Below are 15,579 nucleotides of genomic sequence, written 5' to 3' on the forward strand. Positions count from 1 at the left end.
TGTTTGCCCCCTCTAGTGGGACCTTGTGTGTGATAGCGCCTGGAGGGTCCACGTCGCTAAGTTCTCCTTACTGGTTGGATTAATCTTGGGCTACCTGGTAACTGGATGCATTGCTGACTGGTGAGTACCACCCAGCCCGCCGCGCGAGGCCGGGACCCCCGCGGGCCTCTGCAGCCCGATGGCGCGGTCAGCGCGAGCTTCCCGCGCCCCAGCCTTCCCTCTGCCCCGTGTGGTGCCGCAGCAGGCGCCCGGGCTGCCCCCGCCCCGCAGAACACGGAGCGAGAGCCTCGGCCAGTGCTCACGCAGACCCTGCTGGAGTGGGGCTGAAATTCACTGCAGTTCCCCAGCAACTGGAGTCCAGCAGAACCGGCTCGCAGCCCCAGCCCCGCCGCCCCCGCCAGTCAGGGTTCACTTAGGAAGAGCCTGAGGACGTAGTTTCAGGGCTCCATGGCCTGGACCCCAAGCGGGTGGATGAACAGGAGGCATCGAGTGATGGGGAGAGGGGAGCCGAGACCCTTCCCCTCAAGAACTGAACGAGTAGGGCTGTGCTGACGCGGCCCAGATTTTAGAGAGGAACACCCTTGTCGTCGGCCTGGCCGGAAGATGCCCCTGCGGGTCCACAGGGAGCGGGACCTTGAAAAGTGGGCAGCATTTGGGTGACAGATGGACAGTGCAGGCAAAGGAGGGGAGGTGACCAGAGGCGACAATGGATATGTGTTACTTGGGCGGGTGCGGGGGCCAGGTGTGCAGTTGGGGTGAAGTGAGAGGCTGGTCAGATGGAGATGCAGGGTGGCCGGGGAGCCAGGACAGTCTTGGCCACAGTAACAGTGACAATATTAGTGGCCCACACTTAACTGACCGCTTACTGTCGCCGGGCGCTCGGCTCAGCCTGTCCGGGCACCGACACGGCCCGTCCTCAGCGCCCCATTAGGTCGGTACTGCTGCTACCCCTGTTTTACAGTGCAAAACCGGAAGCACAGTTTAAGTGAAACCCCAGGTTCACTGAGCTTTTAGGTTGGAGACCAAGCCTGTGGTGGCCCCGAGCCTCCCCCTACCACCCTGGGTGTGGACCGTCCTGCGGCGTTTTGACCTGAGCCGCTCGGTGCTCACAGGCCCACAGCGGTGACACCTCTGAGCAGGGAGGCGGTGGCCCTGTGTTGATGGGGTTTTCAGGTGACAGGGCTGCTCCAGGAGAGAGGCGGGGGGTCCTGTCCCCCCCACTCACCCCCGCAGCCCCCGACATTCTTGTCTCTTTAAGGGAACTTTTTTTGTGAGTAAGGACATCTTGGACCGAGTGACAGGTAAGGACCAAGAGTGACTCACAGCAGACTCCTCGTGCCTGTGGCTTTGCTCTGTGGTGTCCTGTGTACGGTGGTCAGCTGAAACAGCTGGCTGGGACTCCAGGGACAGCTAGGGGACAGTGTGGCAGGGGAGCCCAGAGGGACCACTTTCAAGTTCTGGAAATGCCTCTCTAAAAGCTGGCAGTAGCTGGCATTAGCATGAAGTGCAGTTTCCTGTGTGTTCAGAATTTGCTTAATCATCATCTTAAGTTTTTCTTAAGGACACACTGCCTGGGGACAGTAACAGAGAAGTTGTCAGTGACCCCGGGAACCCCACGCCAGGGGTTTACCTGTGGGGTTTGTGGGTGTGTTTTTGGTTATTTTGGGGGTTTTTGGCAGAGTTGAGAAAGGGTGTAGTTTTTGTTTGTTTGTTTTTTTAAAGCAAATACTTGAGCTTAAAGGTCTTCAGAGTGAGCTATTCTGAACTACAAGAGACTCTAATCCCAATATTTTAATTACAAGGACTTTTGTTTCCCGGAAATCTGCACTGAAATAGGTTGGGAAGATACAGTGATGTGGTCCATGTCACTTCTTTATAAAAACACACGGACTTGACCGGGTTTCTGTGTCCCTCGTCAGCGATTTGGTAGGGAGATTAAACATGGACTTCTGTGAACAGTCTATGAGGGTTAAACTGTTTGCAGGCTGGGATGTCTTACGTCTCGCGCACATGTGCCGCCTGGCCTCCCGGTCACACTCAGGCCTCGGGACAGAAGGCAGGGGAGTGACCAGCGTCCAGCGCTGCAGCCACGTTTCCCGGGTGGCGGCGGGCCGGCAAGGGGCGCCTGGAGCGGGAGGGCCGGGGCCGGCTGCTGGCGCTGCTTGGTGTTTTCCACCCCTTCTTTACTTATTGTGGGCACTTCCCTCCCTGCTGGAGCGCTCATTAAAAGGAAACAAGCACATTTAGGGGAAACTCCAGATTTCGCAGCTGTTGGCCCTGTTTCGTGGCTGCGCGGGGAGGTTTATCAAGGCGCAGGTTAAACTTTCTAAGACTGCAGTCAGCATGTGATGAGATTAAAGCTTTTTTCTTTAAAAAGTCAGTTTTCCACACCTGTTCTGTTTGGGGCTAGACAGGCTGTATTGTCCTGTCACATGTTAGTTGGGATGGGAGAGGGACCAGCCCGTGCATGACTCTCTTCCCATGACCCCCCTCCTTGAGTCTCTTGCCGAAACTCCTACATTTCTCATCCAGCCTGGGAGACCACCCTCATGGGGGGCACTGGGGACCGCCTTGCCCTCTGGCTCCCGGCTGAGCCTCCCAGTGGGGAGGGGGTGCCAGCTGGAGATCAGAGGGAGAGTGTGGTGCGGTGGGGGCCTTTTATTACTTAAAAAAATTTCTTTACATTTTTTGTTTGTTCTTTTTGTGTGTTTGTTTTTGGAAGGGGGGGTAATTTATTTATTATTATTATTATTTTACTTAATTTTATTCATTTGAGAGGAAGAGGTAATTAGGTTTATTCATTTATTTATTTTTGGAGGAAGTACTGGGGATGGAACCTGGGACCCCGTGCATGCTGAGCACGCGCTCTGCCCCTGAGACCCTGCCTGGTCTCTGCAGGCTGCCAAGGTCAGCCCCCTCTGGAACACTGCGTCCTTCTCCCTGGGTTCCAGACCAAGGACCCCCCCACCGGCTCCCCGCTGTTAGTAGCCCCCGGCTCTCCCCCCGGCTTGCCCACCTTTTCTAAATCATCCCTTTATTAAAACCTCCTTGAATTCCTCCGCTTGAGGGGGTTGTCCATTTCCTGCTGAGACCCCGTTTTCCCTCTCCAGGGCTGATCCAACAGCTGCCGGGCACTGGGTGGCCCCCGTGGTTCTCGCACCGTCCTGTGGTTCACGGCCGGCTGGGGTCAAGGTGCGAGCAGGGCTGGGCTTCTTTCTTAGAGGCTCTGGGAGAGACCCCACTCCCCGCTTTTTCCAGCTGCTAAAGGCTGCCCGCGTTCCTTGGCTCCTGGCCCCACATCTGGGTTCAGAGCCCACAGTAGCTGGTCGGGTCCTTCTCGTGAGGCCCTCCCTCTGGTTCCTCGCAGCCAGGAGAGGCTGTCCAGTACCTAGACTGGACCCACCTGGACAGTCACCTCACTGCGAGGGCCCTGACCTTAGTCACATCTGTGCAACCCCCTTTGCCGTGAGAGGCAACGGAGGCACAGGTTTGGGGGTTAGGATGGGGACACCCTCGAGAGCTGTGGTTCCCCCATCACAGAGCCTGACTGGTGGAGCCCCTGCAACACAGACTTGGGGCGCGATTTTGCCAGTCACTCTGGGGGAGGGGGACACTGCTCGGGGGAACAGCACACACCAGCATGCCAGTGGTCGCTAAACCACTCGCACGTGTCCACACCTGCTGGCCCCTCCTGAGGAAGATGCAAGGCTCGTGTGCCCGAGCCCAGTCTTCTCAGGAGTCCTTCCTGTGTGAGCCTGGATGCCCGGCAGGGGACTGAAGACCATGTCTGCCCCACAGTTCCTAGCAGTAACTTTCACTTATGGATTTTAGCAACCATTTGGGAGGGAAGAGATTCAGAATCATTTCTGAAAGTTAAAAAAAAAATCAAGGATCTTTGCTGACGTGTCAGAACGGGGCAAGCTGCCTGGCGGGCGTGGGAGAGGCGGATGCAGGAAATGTCCCCTCAGCTGCTCGGTGCTCTGCCGTCCTCTGTTCAAGGTCTCACACCGAAGCAGATGGCTGACCCTCTTCCAGAGACAAGGGAAGGAGAGGGAGATAAGTTAGACTTGCTTCTCTTCATTTTAGGAAACCAGCTAAGCCATAGTTACATTATTTCTGTAAACGAGTTGGGTTTGGACAGAACCACCCCCAGAGTCTTTCCTGGTAAGGGCTTAGCAACCCCAGCACGAGTCAAGGGAAGTGATGGCTGAAATCTCAGCTAGAAAGTGGACTTACATTGTGTTGAGCTCATAGTCTTGGCCTCGTTTCTCTGAACCAAAGTGGCTGGGGTGGGGGTGGGGGTTAGAAGCCTGAGGAGTTCTGGATGAAAGTGTGCCCCGCAGTTCCCGCACCCAGATTCTCTGGAAACTACATCCGTCTCCTGCGCGGGGCAAAGCCATGCGCTCCGGAGTATCACTTTTTTAAAAAACAGCTTTATTGAGAGGTAATTTACATACCGTAAAGCTCACCCATTTTAAGTGCACAGTTCAGTGAGTTTTAGGATATTCACAGAGTTACACACCATCAGCACACTTCAGCCCTAAAGCATTCGCGTCTCGTGGCCGTGGGCAGTCACCCCATCCTCACCCCCAGCCCGAGGCAACATGAACCCACTTTCCGTTTCTCTGTTTGCTCTTTCTGGGCGTTTTGCTTTTAGTAGCTGCCTTGTCCTAAGTACGCGTAGGCGTCTGGGGGCGTGGGCTCTGCTCCCTTAGTAAACAGAACCCAGTTTCTCTGTGGGCTTCCCTTCTACTTCACGCTGCTGGGTTCTGTTTTTGTGTGATGCAGAGTTCGGGTTTGTTTGGGAAAGATGGCAGGCTAGCACAGGATGAGCGTAGAACAGGGACTCCCCATCCCCGTGGACCATCCCTTCGTCCCCGGCCGCGCCCCGCAGCACAGCGCCCCCTCGTGGTCCCCGAGCTCGCAGGGCCGGCGCTGCGCCCCGCCCCGCCAGCCCCGGGTGTGCGCTGCGCTCCCCAGAAACCCATTCGGGCTCCGGGGGCTTCGCTTTCAGCCCGCACCCACGAGGTGGAGTTCAGGCTGCAGCAGTGTAGTCTGTGGATCCCGCAAAAACGACTTCTCACCACGCAGTCGAGACCAGCCGGCCGCCGGCCTGGCCCTCGGCTCCCCAGGCCCAAGGTGATGTCTGCGGGAGTCTGCGGGTAACAGCCCGCAGACGTGAAGCTGCTCCCCCAGCGTGCGTGTTGACTTTGGAGCCAGTTCCAAAGGTTGGCGATTTCTTAAGCCACTTTATGCCGGGCGTGGCAAGGTGTCTGTTTGGGGAGTTTTGTTGATTCTGTTACTCTTGCCTTGAACCACCCCTTCTGCTCAGCAGCAGACCTGCCAGCAGGAACTGGCTCCCGCCTCCCGTCTGTTGTGCAGGCGCTGTTGGATCTGTGCTCCCTTATTTACGAAGCAGGGAGGGGCTGGGCAAACACGCGCGAGGGCCCCTCCCGCGGGCCTGGTGAGGTGGGTGCGGGGCGGAGGGCAGGGCGCCTGGCGCGCACCGCGGGGTCCCGGTGGCGCCCGCCTGACGGCTCCCTCTCCGCCACGTGCAGGTTCGGCCGGCGGCCGGTGCTGCTCCTCTGCGTCATCTTCATCCTCATCTTCGGACTGACCGTGGCGCTGTCCGTGAACGTGACCATGTTCAGCACGCTCAGGTTCTTCGAGGGATTCTGCCTCGCTGGGATAATTCTCACCTTGTACGCAATACGTAAGTGGGAGCCTCCACGGCCGGCCTGGAAGAAGCGCGGGACCACGGGCCGCCGGGCGGGGTTCGGGGAGGGTCCCTGCGAGCCGAGGCGGCGCGGTCCTCCGGAAGCGCAGGCCTGGGGGCCTCGTCTGTTGCGAGAGCGCCTGACGTGGCCCGGCCTCCCTCCATCCTGAGCTCCGCCTGGGCTCCGGTCACGTCGCGGGGCGCGGAGGGCGGCACGCTTGCTTAGAGGCGCGGGCAGCCGCCCACGGCGATACGGAGGGCTTCGCTCTTCCCCGGAGTCTCTGTGTTGAGGTTCTCTGCTCGCACCCGGGCATCCCTGCGCTTGGTTCCGCAAGAGGACGCCGCGTACCTGCAAGGCGTGCCGTGGGCTCCGTGTCTCCCCTGGCCCTTTGAGCGTGTTTCTTCCTTTTCTCCCTAAGGCCACGCGGAGCCCAAACCCTCCACATTCCCACGCACCAGATGCCGTTCCCGCGGTCGGGGCGTGGACCCCGGGTGCTAGTGCTGGGAGGGAAGGCCCATCCTTTCAGGGGGGAGAAGAGTTCCCTCCATCGACCCTCATGTTTGTTGACCGTTTGAACTCCCCTGTCAGGATGGTTTTGTTTCGCTTCCTTGTGGCCGGTGTTTTCTAGAACACAGCCACGAGCGCACAAGGAGAAGGAAGGCTTGAGGCGTGGATGTTTACTAATTTTCCAGTTTGTGCTTTTTAATCACGGCGGAAGGAACTGTTAGGAATAATGTGAGATGGCATGTAACGTGTTTCTGTTTCTTTCCGCTTGACAACAGGGGTAGGGTCAGCTGGAGGTGAAGCAGAAGCTTCCAGGTCGATAGGGTGGCTCCGATTATCGTAAAGTACAGCTGTCTGAGCTTAGTCTGTGATCGTTTTAAACAACGCTTTCTCACCACCCGCACTTTGTTCCGTTGTGGGGACCAGAACTGCCACTGATGATGATGTGGTTCCATAATCACGGGGAAGAAAGGGGCTGCAGATGTGGTCTCCTCAATCCGCAGTCGGCGGGTTTGCCGTCTTCTTTGACAGGGAGTTGAACTGTAGTTTCTTGGAAGCCACCGTTTCCAGGTTATTGCATTTTGGGGGAGCCCTTGTTCTTGGGGCTCTGTAGGAAAGGACGTTTCGGGCCAGTGGGTCGAGTTGTGGCTGCTTGGAGGTGCGCATCTCTGGACAGACGGCATGCGTGAGTGTGCGGCTTGAGCGCTTCTGGACCAGGTGGCCAGGCCCTGTCCGCCTGTCATGGGACTGCAGAGACGTGGGTCCCGTGCTCTCTTTGGGGGAGACGCCTGGCCCTGCTCTCAGACCCTCTTGCTGTGCAGGTGTCCTGGGGTTGGCTCTCCAGGCCGCCGTCCCCGAGAGGCTCTGGGTCTCATGGGACGGTGTCCGTTCTGTGTGCCCTCAAGGATGCAGTTTCAGGGGCCAGCTCTGCATGCTGACAAAACGGAACAGCCACACTCCGGGGGCTCAGCAGAAACCATAACCTCAACCCTGCCACCCAGCTCTCGCCAAATTCCGCGGAAAAAATGTTCATGGAAAAGCGCCTTAAAGCCAAGCCGACGTGTCGGTTTTCTCTTGCGTCCAGCTGCTCGCGATGGGTTGAGGCTGACAGAGCGCTCAGGGACCCCTCGGGAGGACACCTGGGGCTCGGCGGGAGGACGGCCGTGGTGCCCGAGCCCTGTCTGCTGTGATGAGGGAGGAGGGCAGGGGGCGTCTCTGCAGACTCTCCCTGAGTTCAGCCAGACCAGGAGGGAACTTCCCCTATGCGGCACCATTTTCCAGCCTCACACAGAGCTGCCACTGGCCCTGTGAAATCTGTTGCTGTACTTACGATCAAAAATGAAGCTAAAGATGTTTTTTCACTAAGTCACAGGGAGAGCTCTTCACAGTAGGAAGTCCTCTTACACTTCAGAACAACACACAGCATGTGCTTTTCCCAGGAAACTGCTGTGCTTTTGTCTTAAAGACACAGAACCAAGTCGCCCAGGGACCTGCAAACTTTTTCCCGTGAAGGGCCAGGTAGTGGATACTTCACCGTGTCACAGCTGCTCAGCGCTGCTGTCGTGGCCTGAGAACAGCCATAAATAATATGTAAATGATAGACGTGGCTGTGTTCCAGTAAGGCTTTATTTACAGAAACAGATGGTGGGTGGACGCGACCGGCGGGCCGTAATATTTTAGGCACCAGTAAGTGATTCTCTCTTTCCACTGAGTGCGGGGAAGCTTGGGAAGCTTGGAAAGCTTGCAGTCTGATCTAGCACGTGGGTGGGCTTACAAGCCTGAAATTCTGGCCTCTCTCCTAGTTTTATTTGAAGTTTTCTGCTTTCCTTGCTCCTTTGCCCCGTTTTCCTATCTCCCTAATTTGTGTCATTTTATTGTGTGGATTTGTGTGAAGAGTCTAAAATTCACTCTGAAATGAAGCAGGGTGTGAATAAATAGTTATATTTTCTTAGGTTGGGATTACCAGTCAAGTGTCATGACAGATTCCACTGCGATGAAAATTTCCAAGCATCCACCAGCGGCCCACTGTCTGGGTTAATACGGTTATTGGATATGACAAAGTTAAAATAAAGCAAAAGGATGTAGATGATTCCTTGGAGCTCACTGAGATAATATTTAAACAGCGCGAATCAAGGAGGGTGACTGAGAGGTGGCAGGAGAGCTGACTTTGGGGAGAGAGAATCAAAAAAGGAAGCCGTCACAACGCGCAGACGACAGTGGGGAGGCGCGGACGTGTGCTGGGCGGGTGGCCCCTCTCCCCGGCAGTCTGGGGCGAGGGCAGAGGCCGGTGATGAGGAGTTACGAGACCAGCTCTCGGCCAGTAGGGCAGGTGACTCTGAGTCTCCAAGCCAGCGCGCTTGCGAGCTCTCCCACCTGAGTGGTTTCGTCCAGGAGCAGCATACGCGCTCAGGGAACGCTTGGGAATTTGTTTTGCCCAAAGGGAATTCCTGACACCCCTGGTCGCTGGGTCGAGGTATTTCTTGACCCTAAGGTTTTGAAACTTGGGGCATTGATTGTTTGGAAAATACATTTTTAATGGTCCTGACATTTTCTCTTCCTTCGACTGTGAGGTTTTTATCTCACTTAATGCATCTGCTGGAAAGGCCTGTGTTTTCTCAAAAGAGAACGGAACAGCCTTCTTTTTTGAGTCTTGCAGGAGCTTGGCCGTGATTTTTGCAGATGTTGTTTCTCGGGTCAGGGCGGACTCTTCGCTCTGAGAAACGCTGCTGACCTGTAAGAGTTTCGTGCTTTCTGTGCCAGGCTGTGTCAGGGGTTTCTTTTTCTTTTTCTTTTTTTTTTTTTTTTTGGAGTTTTTCTAAGGTACATTTCAGTTAAAGACGCTCTCCTTTACACTTTCGTTTCCTTGAATTCACTAAGGGAGCTGTGCTCGTGTAATTAGGATGTAAACTGGAGACCACTGGCGTCTCCCCCGGAGGTGGCGCTCAGACACACATGGGCAGCGGCCAGGGACGGCGAGGAATGCTGAGCGGTTTGTGGAGGAAGTGGCCGAGATCCCTGCCACCTCTGAGGCCGCAGGAGACACTGAAATCATTAAGCACACTCGGCCGCCCTGGTGGCTTAATTGTGTCCCTTTAGCTCTGGCCAAAAAAAAAAAAGTTGAAAATCTTGACTCAGCTGGGACAAGGGGCAGGGAACCACAGACCAAGGGAAGAAGCAATCATCACATTTCCTACTAGTTTATAAAAATGAAGTCTTGTCACAGACTAAAGAAATCACTGCTTTTTCAACACGGGCCGACGTGATTTGCTGGGGTCTGAGTTCTTTTTTCCACCTAGGATCGGTAGCATCACAGACAGGGTAACGCAGCTTTGATAAGATGTGTCCTTCTTCAAAAGAAGCCCAGAGAGAGTATAGCTTTTTGAGTTGATTTGATGTCGGATGTAATGAGTCCTGGGGGAGAGGAATGTTGTAATATACCTTTTTGAGTTTCTCTCCTCATTTGGTCTCTGTCTTCCCAGTTCCCCCACTACCACCCTGATGGGAAGTAATGAACCTACTTTTTGCCAGCAGAGTCCATACCTTAGTTCCTGGGGAGGAATGAATGCCACTGTTTTTGGTTTCTGGCCTGACAACAATGAAGAATTTTCTTGAAAAATTCAAAGCTTCGTGTTCTCATTATAATAACCCTCCTTCAACCCAGACAGCCTAAATAATTGGATGAATTTCACACATCATCAGCCAGTGACCAGACGTTTCACAGGTGACCAAGTTACTGATGACTTTGCAAAATTAGAAGCCAAGTCCTAACCGGTAAATGGAAGGGTCTTGAGTCTGCTGTGGGCGGGGCGGTGTTCCCGTTCGCCCTGATGGAGCTGGACTCTGATTACATGGCTGAGGAAGTTCAGGTGCGCTGGGTGACTGCCTTCCCCCCCCAGCCTCTATTTCTATAATTTGATGTTTTCGTGAACTGATACTCCTTGGATCATATCCCACTCAGCAGGATTGCTGAGCATCAGAGCTGTGCTGTAAATTAAGAGAAGATCCACTGAACCGACCGGCCCCGTGGAGTGAGTGGTTGAGTCGGGGGGTGAGCAGGACCGAGGGGGCTGCTCTCAAGGATAAGTAGGTTCAGCTGCCGGCGGGGCGCCTTCTGGGGAGCAAATATTTGCTCTGCATTCGGGTGAAGGGACAGTTTCACGTGACTGTGTGCTTGGTCATCATGAGCCATCCACTCGTTTCTCCCCCCGCAGCCCCCCTCTTCCGGAGCCCGGGCCTTCCCAGCAGCCGCCCTCGGAGCCACGGCCCCGTTCTTCTGGTGGGACTGGCTCTACCGACAGGGCTTTGTCCACCAAGGGGATGAGTCAGAGTTTACCCAAAGCCTTTGGCAAACTTCTTTTAAAATCTGTTTCTTTTAATTTTTTTTAATTAAAAATATTTTTAATTAACATTTTTTATTGAAGTAGAGTCAGTTACAGGGTGTTAATTTCTGATGTCCAGCACAATTCCCAGTCATGCATATACATACATGTATTTGTTTTCGTATTTTTGCCAACATGTTTTAAGAATTTTTTTTGTATTTATTTTTATTGAAGTATAGTTGATTTTCAATGTCATGTTCATTTCAGGTGGACAGCAAAGTGATTCAGTTCCATGTATACATATCTATTCTTTTTCAGATTATTTTCACCTATAGGTTATTACAAACTATTGAATATAGTTCCCTGTGCTGTACAGTGGGACCTTGCTGTACCTATTTTGTATACAATAGTGTGTATCTGTTAATCCCAAACTCCTAATTTATCCCTCCCCCAACCCCTTTCCCCTTTGGTAACCATAGTTTGTTGTCTATTTCGGTGAATCTGTTTCTGATTAGTAAATAAGTTCATTTGTCTCATTTTTTAACTTCAGAAGAATTTTGGTTTGATCCAGGTTCAAAATGGCACAGCTGGGAAATCAGACTCAGGTTTTCCCATCTGCTTTTCCTTCATGGGAAACACTTCACTAATGCGGGAGAGAGACTGTGACCAGTAAAGGAGCAGATGTAGAACAGAAAGGTAATGACGCCCTTGCCCCCTACCCCCGCCTGCCCCATCACGCCTCCCGGGAACCCTAGCTCCTGGCGCAGCCCGGGAACACTGAATGAGAGCAAAGGCTCTGGTCAGTGATCCGATCCCCCGGAGGGCATGGGGTGGCTCCGGTCACGCCCTGCTGCAGCTGGTCTGAGACTGGAGGGGCGAGTCGTCCAGCAGGGAACCAGAAAACACCCCCGAGGGCTAACTTTTCTCAAAATTGCACCACTTCTGCAAATAAAAGTGATGAAACCTCTCTCCCTCTGCTTACATGTAGCCACAGCTTGGATTTATGCTGAGACTTCTCTGAAAAAATGCATGTCTGTCTGTCGGCAGGTCATGTGAGATTGTATCACGTCACCTGCAACAGGACAGAGGAAAGGCATGTGGCTGGGTGGCGTCACCGAGACCCGTCCGCCCAGTCTTCTGGTGGAAGTTAGGACAGATGGACAGATGTGGATTAAGTTAGCCTAAATCTGTAACAAGTAGGCTTGAAAGTACATATTTCACTGGGTGTTTTGAACTTGGTGAAGACAGTCCTGTCTCAGAATCAGCAGAAAAAACAGAAAATATTTAGATATCTGGTATCCTAAAATTAGTGTTTGGATGCCTTTCCCACACAGTGGAGGATTTTTATTAACGCCATGTGTCTCCTGAAGGACCAGGTTTTTCCCAGACTGGATTTCAGTGGTGCCTGGAGAGCTTCATTTGAAACAAGCTGCTCACCCACTAAAAGGGGAGCAGAAAGATCTGGAAGTCGGGAGACCCGGGGCTGGTGTGAGCCCTGCAGTGCACCACCTCTGTGTCTGCGACAAAATGCGTCGTCCTCGAGCTTCCATCTCCATCTCCAGAGTCAGGTTTTCAAACTGTGTCCCGTGGAGCCGTGGGATCCCTTCCTGGAACCATTTGTAGAGAAAATGGGTGGAAGAAATCAGAAATAAGTGGATTCTACGGGCCAGCATCTAACGCTGCCGTGGAAATAAAACAACAAAACCAGTGGAACCGCCGCAGCTTCCCCCTTTAGAATTCTGTGGCTTCTGAATTCTGAGCTCAGCCAGGAGCCCCCCGCTCAGTGGTGAGGATTTCATAGCTCCGGGGGCCGGGGGGGAGGACGTGCATCCCGGACCCCGGGGGGCGTCCTCCCAGCTCACGCTGGTGACCTGCGTTGTCACTCTCTGGAGGGGGGGCCCTGAGGTGGTCTGGGAAGAGGTGAGGGAGGGGCAGGGTTGTTGGTTGACCGCTCCGCTTTCCCCGCGGTTCCAGGCCCCTCCTGACCCCTTCTGGGGCAGCCTCTCTCACGCTCTGCACCCCCTGCACCCCGACCTTTCACACCACACGTTTGCCAGGTGGACTCACAGGTCTGTCCCAGGGGTCCTCTAGGCTCTGCAGAACTTTATTTTCTCATCTGGAAGGACAGGCAGGGATGTGGCTAAACAATGTGCTGACTAGGAGAGAGGGTTGAGGAGAAGAGAGGAAGCAATATTGGACTGGCCTTGTTTTGTTTTTCACTCTTGAAATGAAAGAGATAGGAAATCAATGTCACCGTGAAAGCAAAGAGAGAAGACCAGGCGTCTTCAAAACATCCAGACATACCTGGTGGGACGTGCAATCATTGCTGGTTTGCCAAGACTCCTGTTGGCAAAAAAAAATACTCTTGGCCGAGAGAACAGAGAGAAGTGTAACTCCAGGGAGTCAGGGCCTTGAACGTTCGCTGCTAGCGGCTGTGCTACTCTGTGTCACACTGGAGAAACTGAGACTCTGAAGCGGAGTTTTGTTTTTGGCGGCTCTTGTGAAAACAAGACTGCTTTCTCCTCACTCATTCACTTGGCAAACCCTTGAGGGCTTCCTAGGTGCCAGGGGAGCTGTGGAGAACGTGAGTGCTTACTGGGCCCTGTCAGGTGCTGAGCACGCAGAGGCAGACACACCTTCCTGCCCTCCAGGACTCAGGGTTTAGTGAGCGAAGATGCAGGGACAGGACCTGGCGGGACTGAGAGTGTTGGAAAGCAAGCCTGAGCTGTGAGTTTTGTAGGGCCAGTGAGAGTAGGGGTTTGCTGTTTGCAGCAGTGGATGCTTGGAGGCCAGAGGAGCTCAGTGCACCTTGGGTAGTGAGTGACTAGGGACCAGAGGAGCCCAGTGCATCCTGGGTACTGCGGGTGACTGAGTAGGGACCAGAGGAGCCCAGTGCATCCTGGGTACTGCGGGTGACTGAGTAGGGACCAGAGGAGCCCAGTGCATCCTGGGTACTGCGGGTGACTGACTAGGGACCAGAGGAGCCCAGTGCATCCTGGGTACTGCGGGTGACTGAGTAGGGACCAGAGGAGCCCAGTGCATCCTGGGTACTGCGGGTGACTTGAGTAGGGACCAGAGGAGCCCAGTGCATCCTGGGTACTGCGGGTGACTGACTAGGGACCAGAGGAGCCCAGTGCATCCTGGGTACTGCGGGTGACTGAGTAGGGACCAGAGGAGCCCAGTGCATCCTGGGTACTGCGGGTGACTGAGTAGGGACCAGAGGAGCCCAGTGCATCCTGGGTACTGCGGGTGACTGACTAGGGACCAGAGGAGCCCAGTGCATCCTGGGTATTGTGAGTGACTAGAGACTGGGTGGAGCCCAGACTCTGAATCATGAGTCTCTAAGCCTGGGAAGGAGGCTTGGGGAAAATGCACAAAGGTTCTGTCCTCCATGACCTTGGGACAGTGCCAGGCTGCTGCAGGGTCTCAAGCACGGAAGGTGCAGTTTCAGATGCATGTCTTGGGGCCATTGCTCAGGCTGGGGCAGCAGAGAGCAGACCAAGGAAGAAGGCCAAGCTGAAAGCTGGACGCTGTTGTAGTATCTGGGTGAGGAGGGAGAGCTTGGATGAAGGCCGTGGCCATGGAGGAGGAGAGACGTTGAGGAGGAGGAATCCAAGCCCAGATGACCAACGAATGGAGGCGGGCCAGGGCGGGACCAGGTGACAGCTTGGGCACCTGGACAGGTGTTCCTCCAAATGCTGTGGCGGGAGATGCAGCCCAGGCATTATGATTCCAAAGCCCGTAGATTTTGAAGTCACTGGCTTCTCCCTTCCTCTGGCTGGTTTACAGGGGGAAGATGGCAGCTTCGGTTCCAGACAGGACGAGTTGGTGGTGCCTTAGGGGCATCTGAGGGATTGATTTAGCAGGTGGTTGGCTGTTCAGAAGTTCAGGAGCCAAGTCTGTGTCCTCTGCATCAGGGTAGCAGTTACAGGCTGTGGAGTGGCTGGGTTTGCCCAGAGCCTGTGTAACATGAGGAATGAATGGGTGGAGGTAGGGGCACAGTGGGGGGGTGGGAAGGAGGGGGCCGAGTGGTTGGTCAGTGGGAAATCGGAAAAGCCTGATACCCAGGGCGCGAAGAAGGGGCCAGTGAGTGTCCAGTGATGCAAGACGAGGGTTGAGAAGTGGCCCTGGGATGGAGCAACGGTTGCCCAGTAGGTCAGAGGTAACTGGGGCAGAAGCAACTTGAATTACGTTTAGTGATAATGTAATCCATGTAATTCCACATGTGGGTTTTAATTCACGTATTCCCCAGAGGAATACCATCTTGTCCTCATGTTAAGTATTTTAGAAAGAAAATAACTTTTAAAAAATTTTGGTAAAATGTATATAACATAAAATTTACCATCACAGCCATTTTTTAAGTATACAAGTTGGTGGCTTAAGTGCATCCACGTTGTTGTGCAAGAAAATAACTTAATAGTGGTAAATGTTCATTATAATTGGGTAGAAAAAATTGAATTAGAAGGCAAGTCGGCAATGAGTTTTTCCTTGAAGTCGCCTGAAACAGCACATTATCATGGCTCAATAGCTGGGAGTTCAGAACTGCAGTTGAATTAGAGACGCAGTTTTGTCCTCCGAGGGGTGTTCCGTGGCTCACACTGAAGGCGGGGTCTGCAGACTCGCCGTGCAGCCGCCCTCCTTCCCACATGTACACATGCGCGTGATCACATATCAGCCACTGGAGAGACCCTGGGGAGGTTCCAGTGTTGGATGAAGCCAAGCCCCACCACCCACCCAGTGTGATCCTGGGAAAGGGGCCTTACAACCTAAATCAGTTTCTCACCATGAAAGGTGGTGCAGAGGGGTGAGAGGACGGACGGGAAGGTCCAGAGAAGTGTTGGTGGGTCGGTGTGTTTGAGCGCGTGCTTCTATGCGGGTGACGGCCACCATTCTGCTGAGAGCCAGAATCCCACGTTGGAATCCTCAACCCTTTCCTCCTCCAAAGGGCCTCACATGAGGGCTTCTCTGAGCTCTGAGCCAGCTCGGAGAACGTTGTCAGAGAGGAGCTCGGGACTGGGGCTGGCTACTTGCCGGTGTCA

The 15,579-nt window shown here is 54.1% G+C and overlaps 1 protein-coding gene across 5 annotated transcripts in view; it reads left to right on the forward strand.

Annotated features, from left to right (window-relative positions):
• SLC22A23 (solute carrier family 22 member 23) overlaps positions 1–15,579 on the forward strand; it is a 126,048-nt gene that overhangs the window by 31,240 nt on the left and 79,229 nt on the right. For all 5 annotated transcript variants that reach the window (XR_012062505.1, XM_072945765.1, XM_072945766.1 and 2 more), the window contains exons 2-3: positions 17–120; positions 5,559–5,713. Coding sequence is in view for 4 of the 5 variants with exons in the window: in XM_072945765.1 (XP_072801866.1) it covers positions 17–120; positions 5,559–5,713 (259 nt within the window). In the remaining variant the exon portion in view is untranslated. The remainder of the gene's footprint in view (positions 1–16; positions 121–5,558; positions 5,714–15,579) is intronic.

The sequence above is a fragment of the Vicugna pacos genome, chromosome 20, assembly GCF_048564905.1.
Source record: "Vicugna pacos chromosome 20, VicPac4, whole genome shotgun sequence".
Taxonomy (NCBI): Eukaryota; Metazoa; Chordata; class Mammalia; order Artiodactyla; family Camelidae; genus Vicugna; species Vicugna pacos.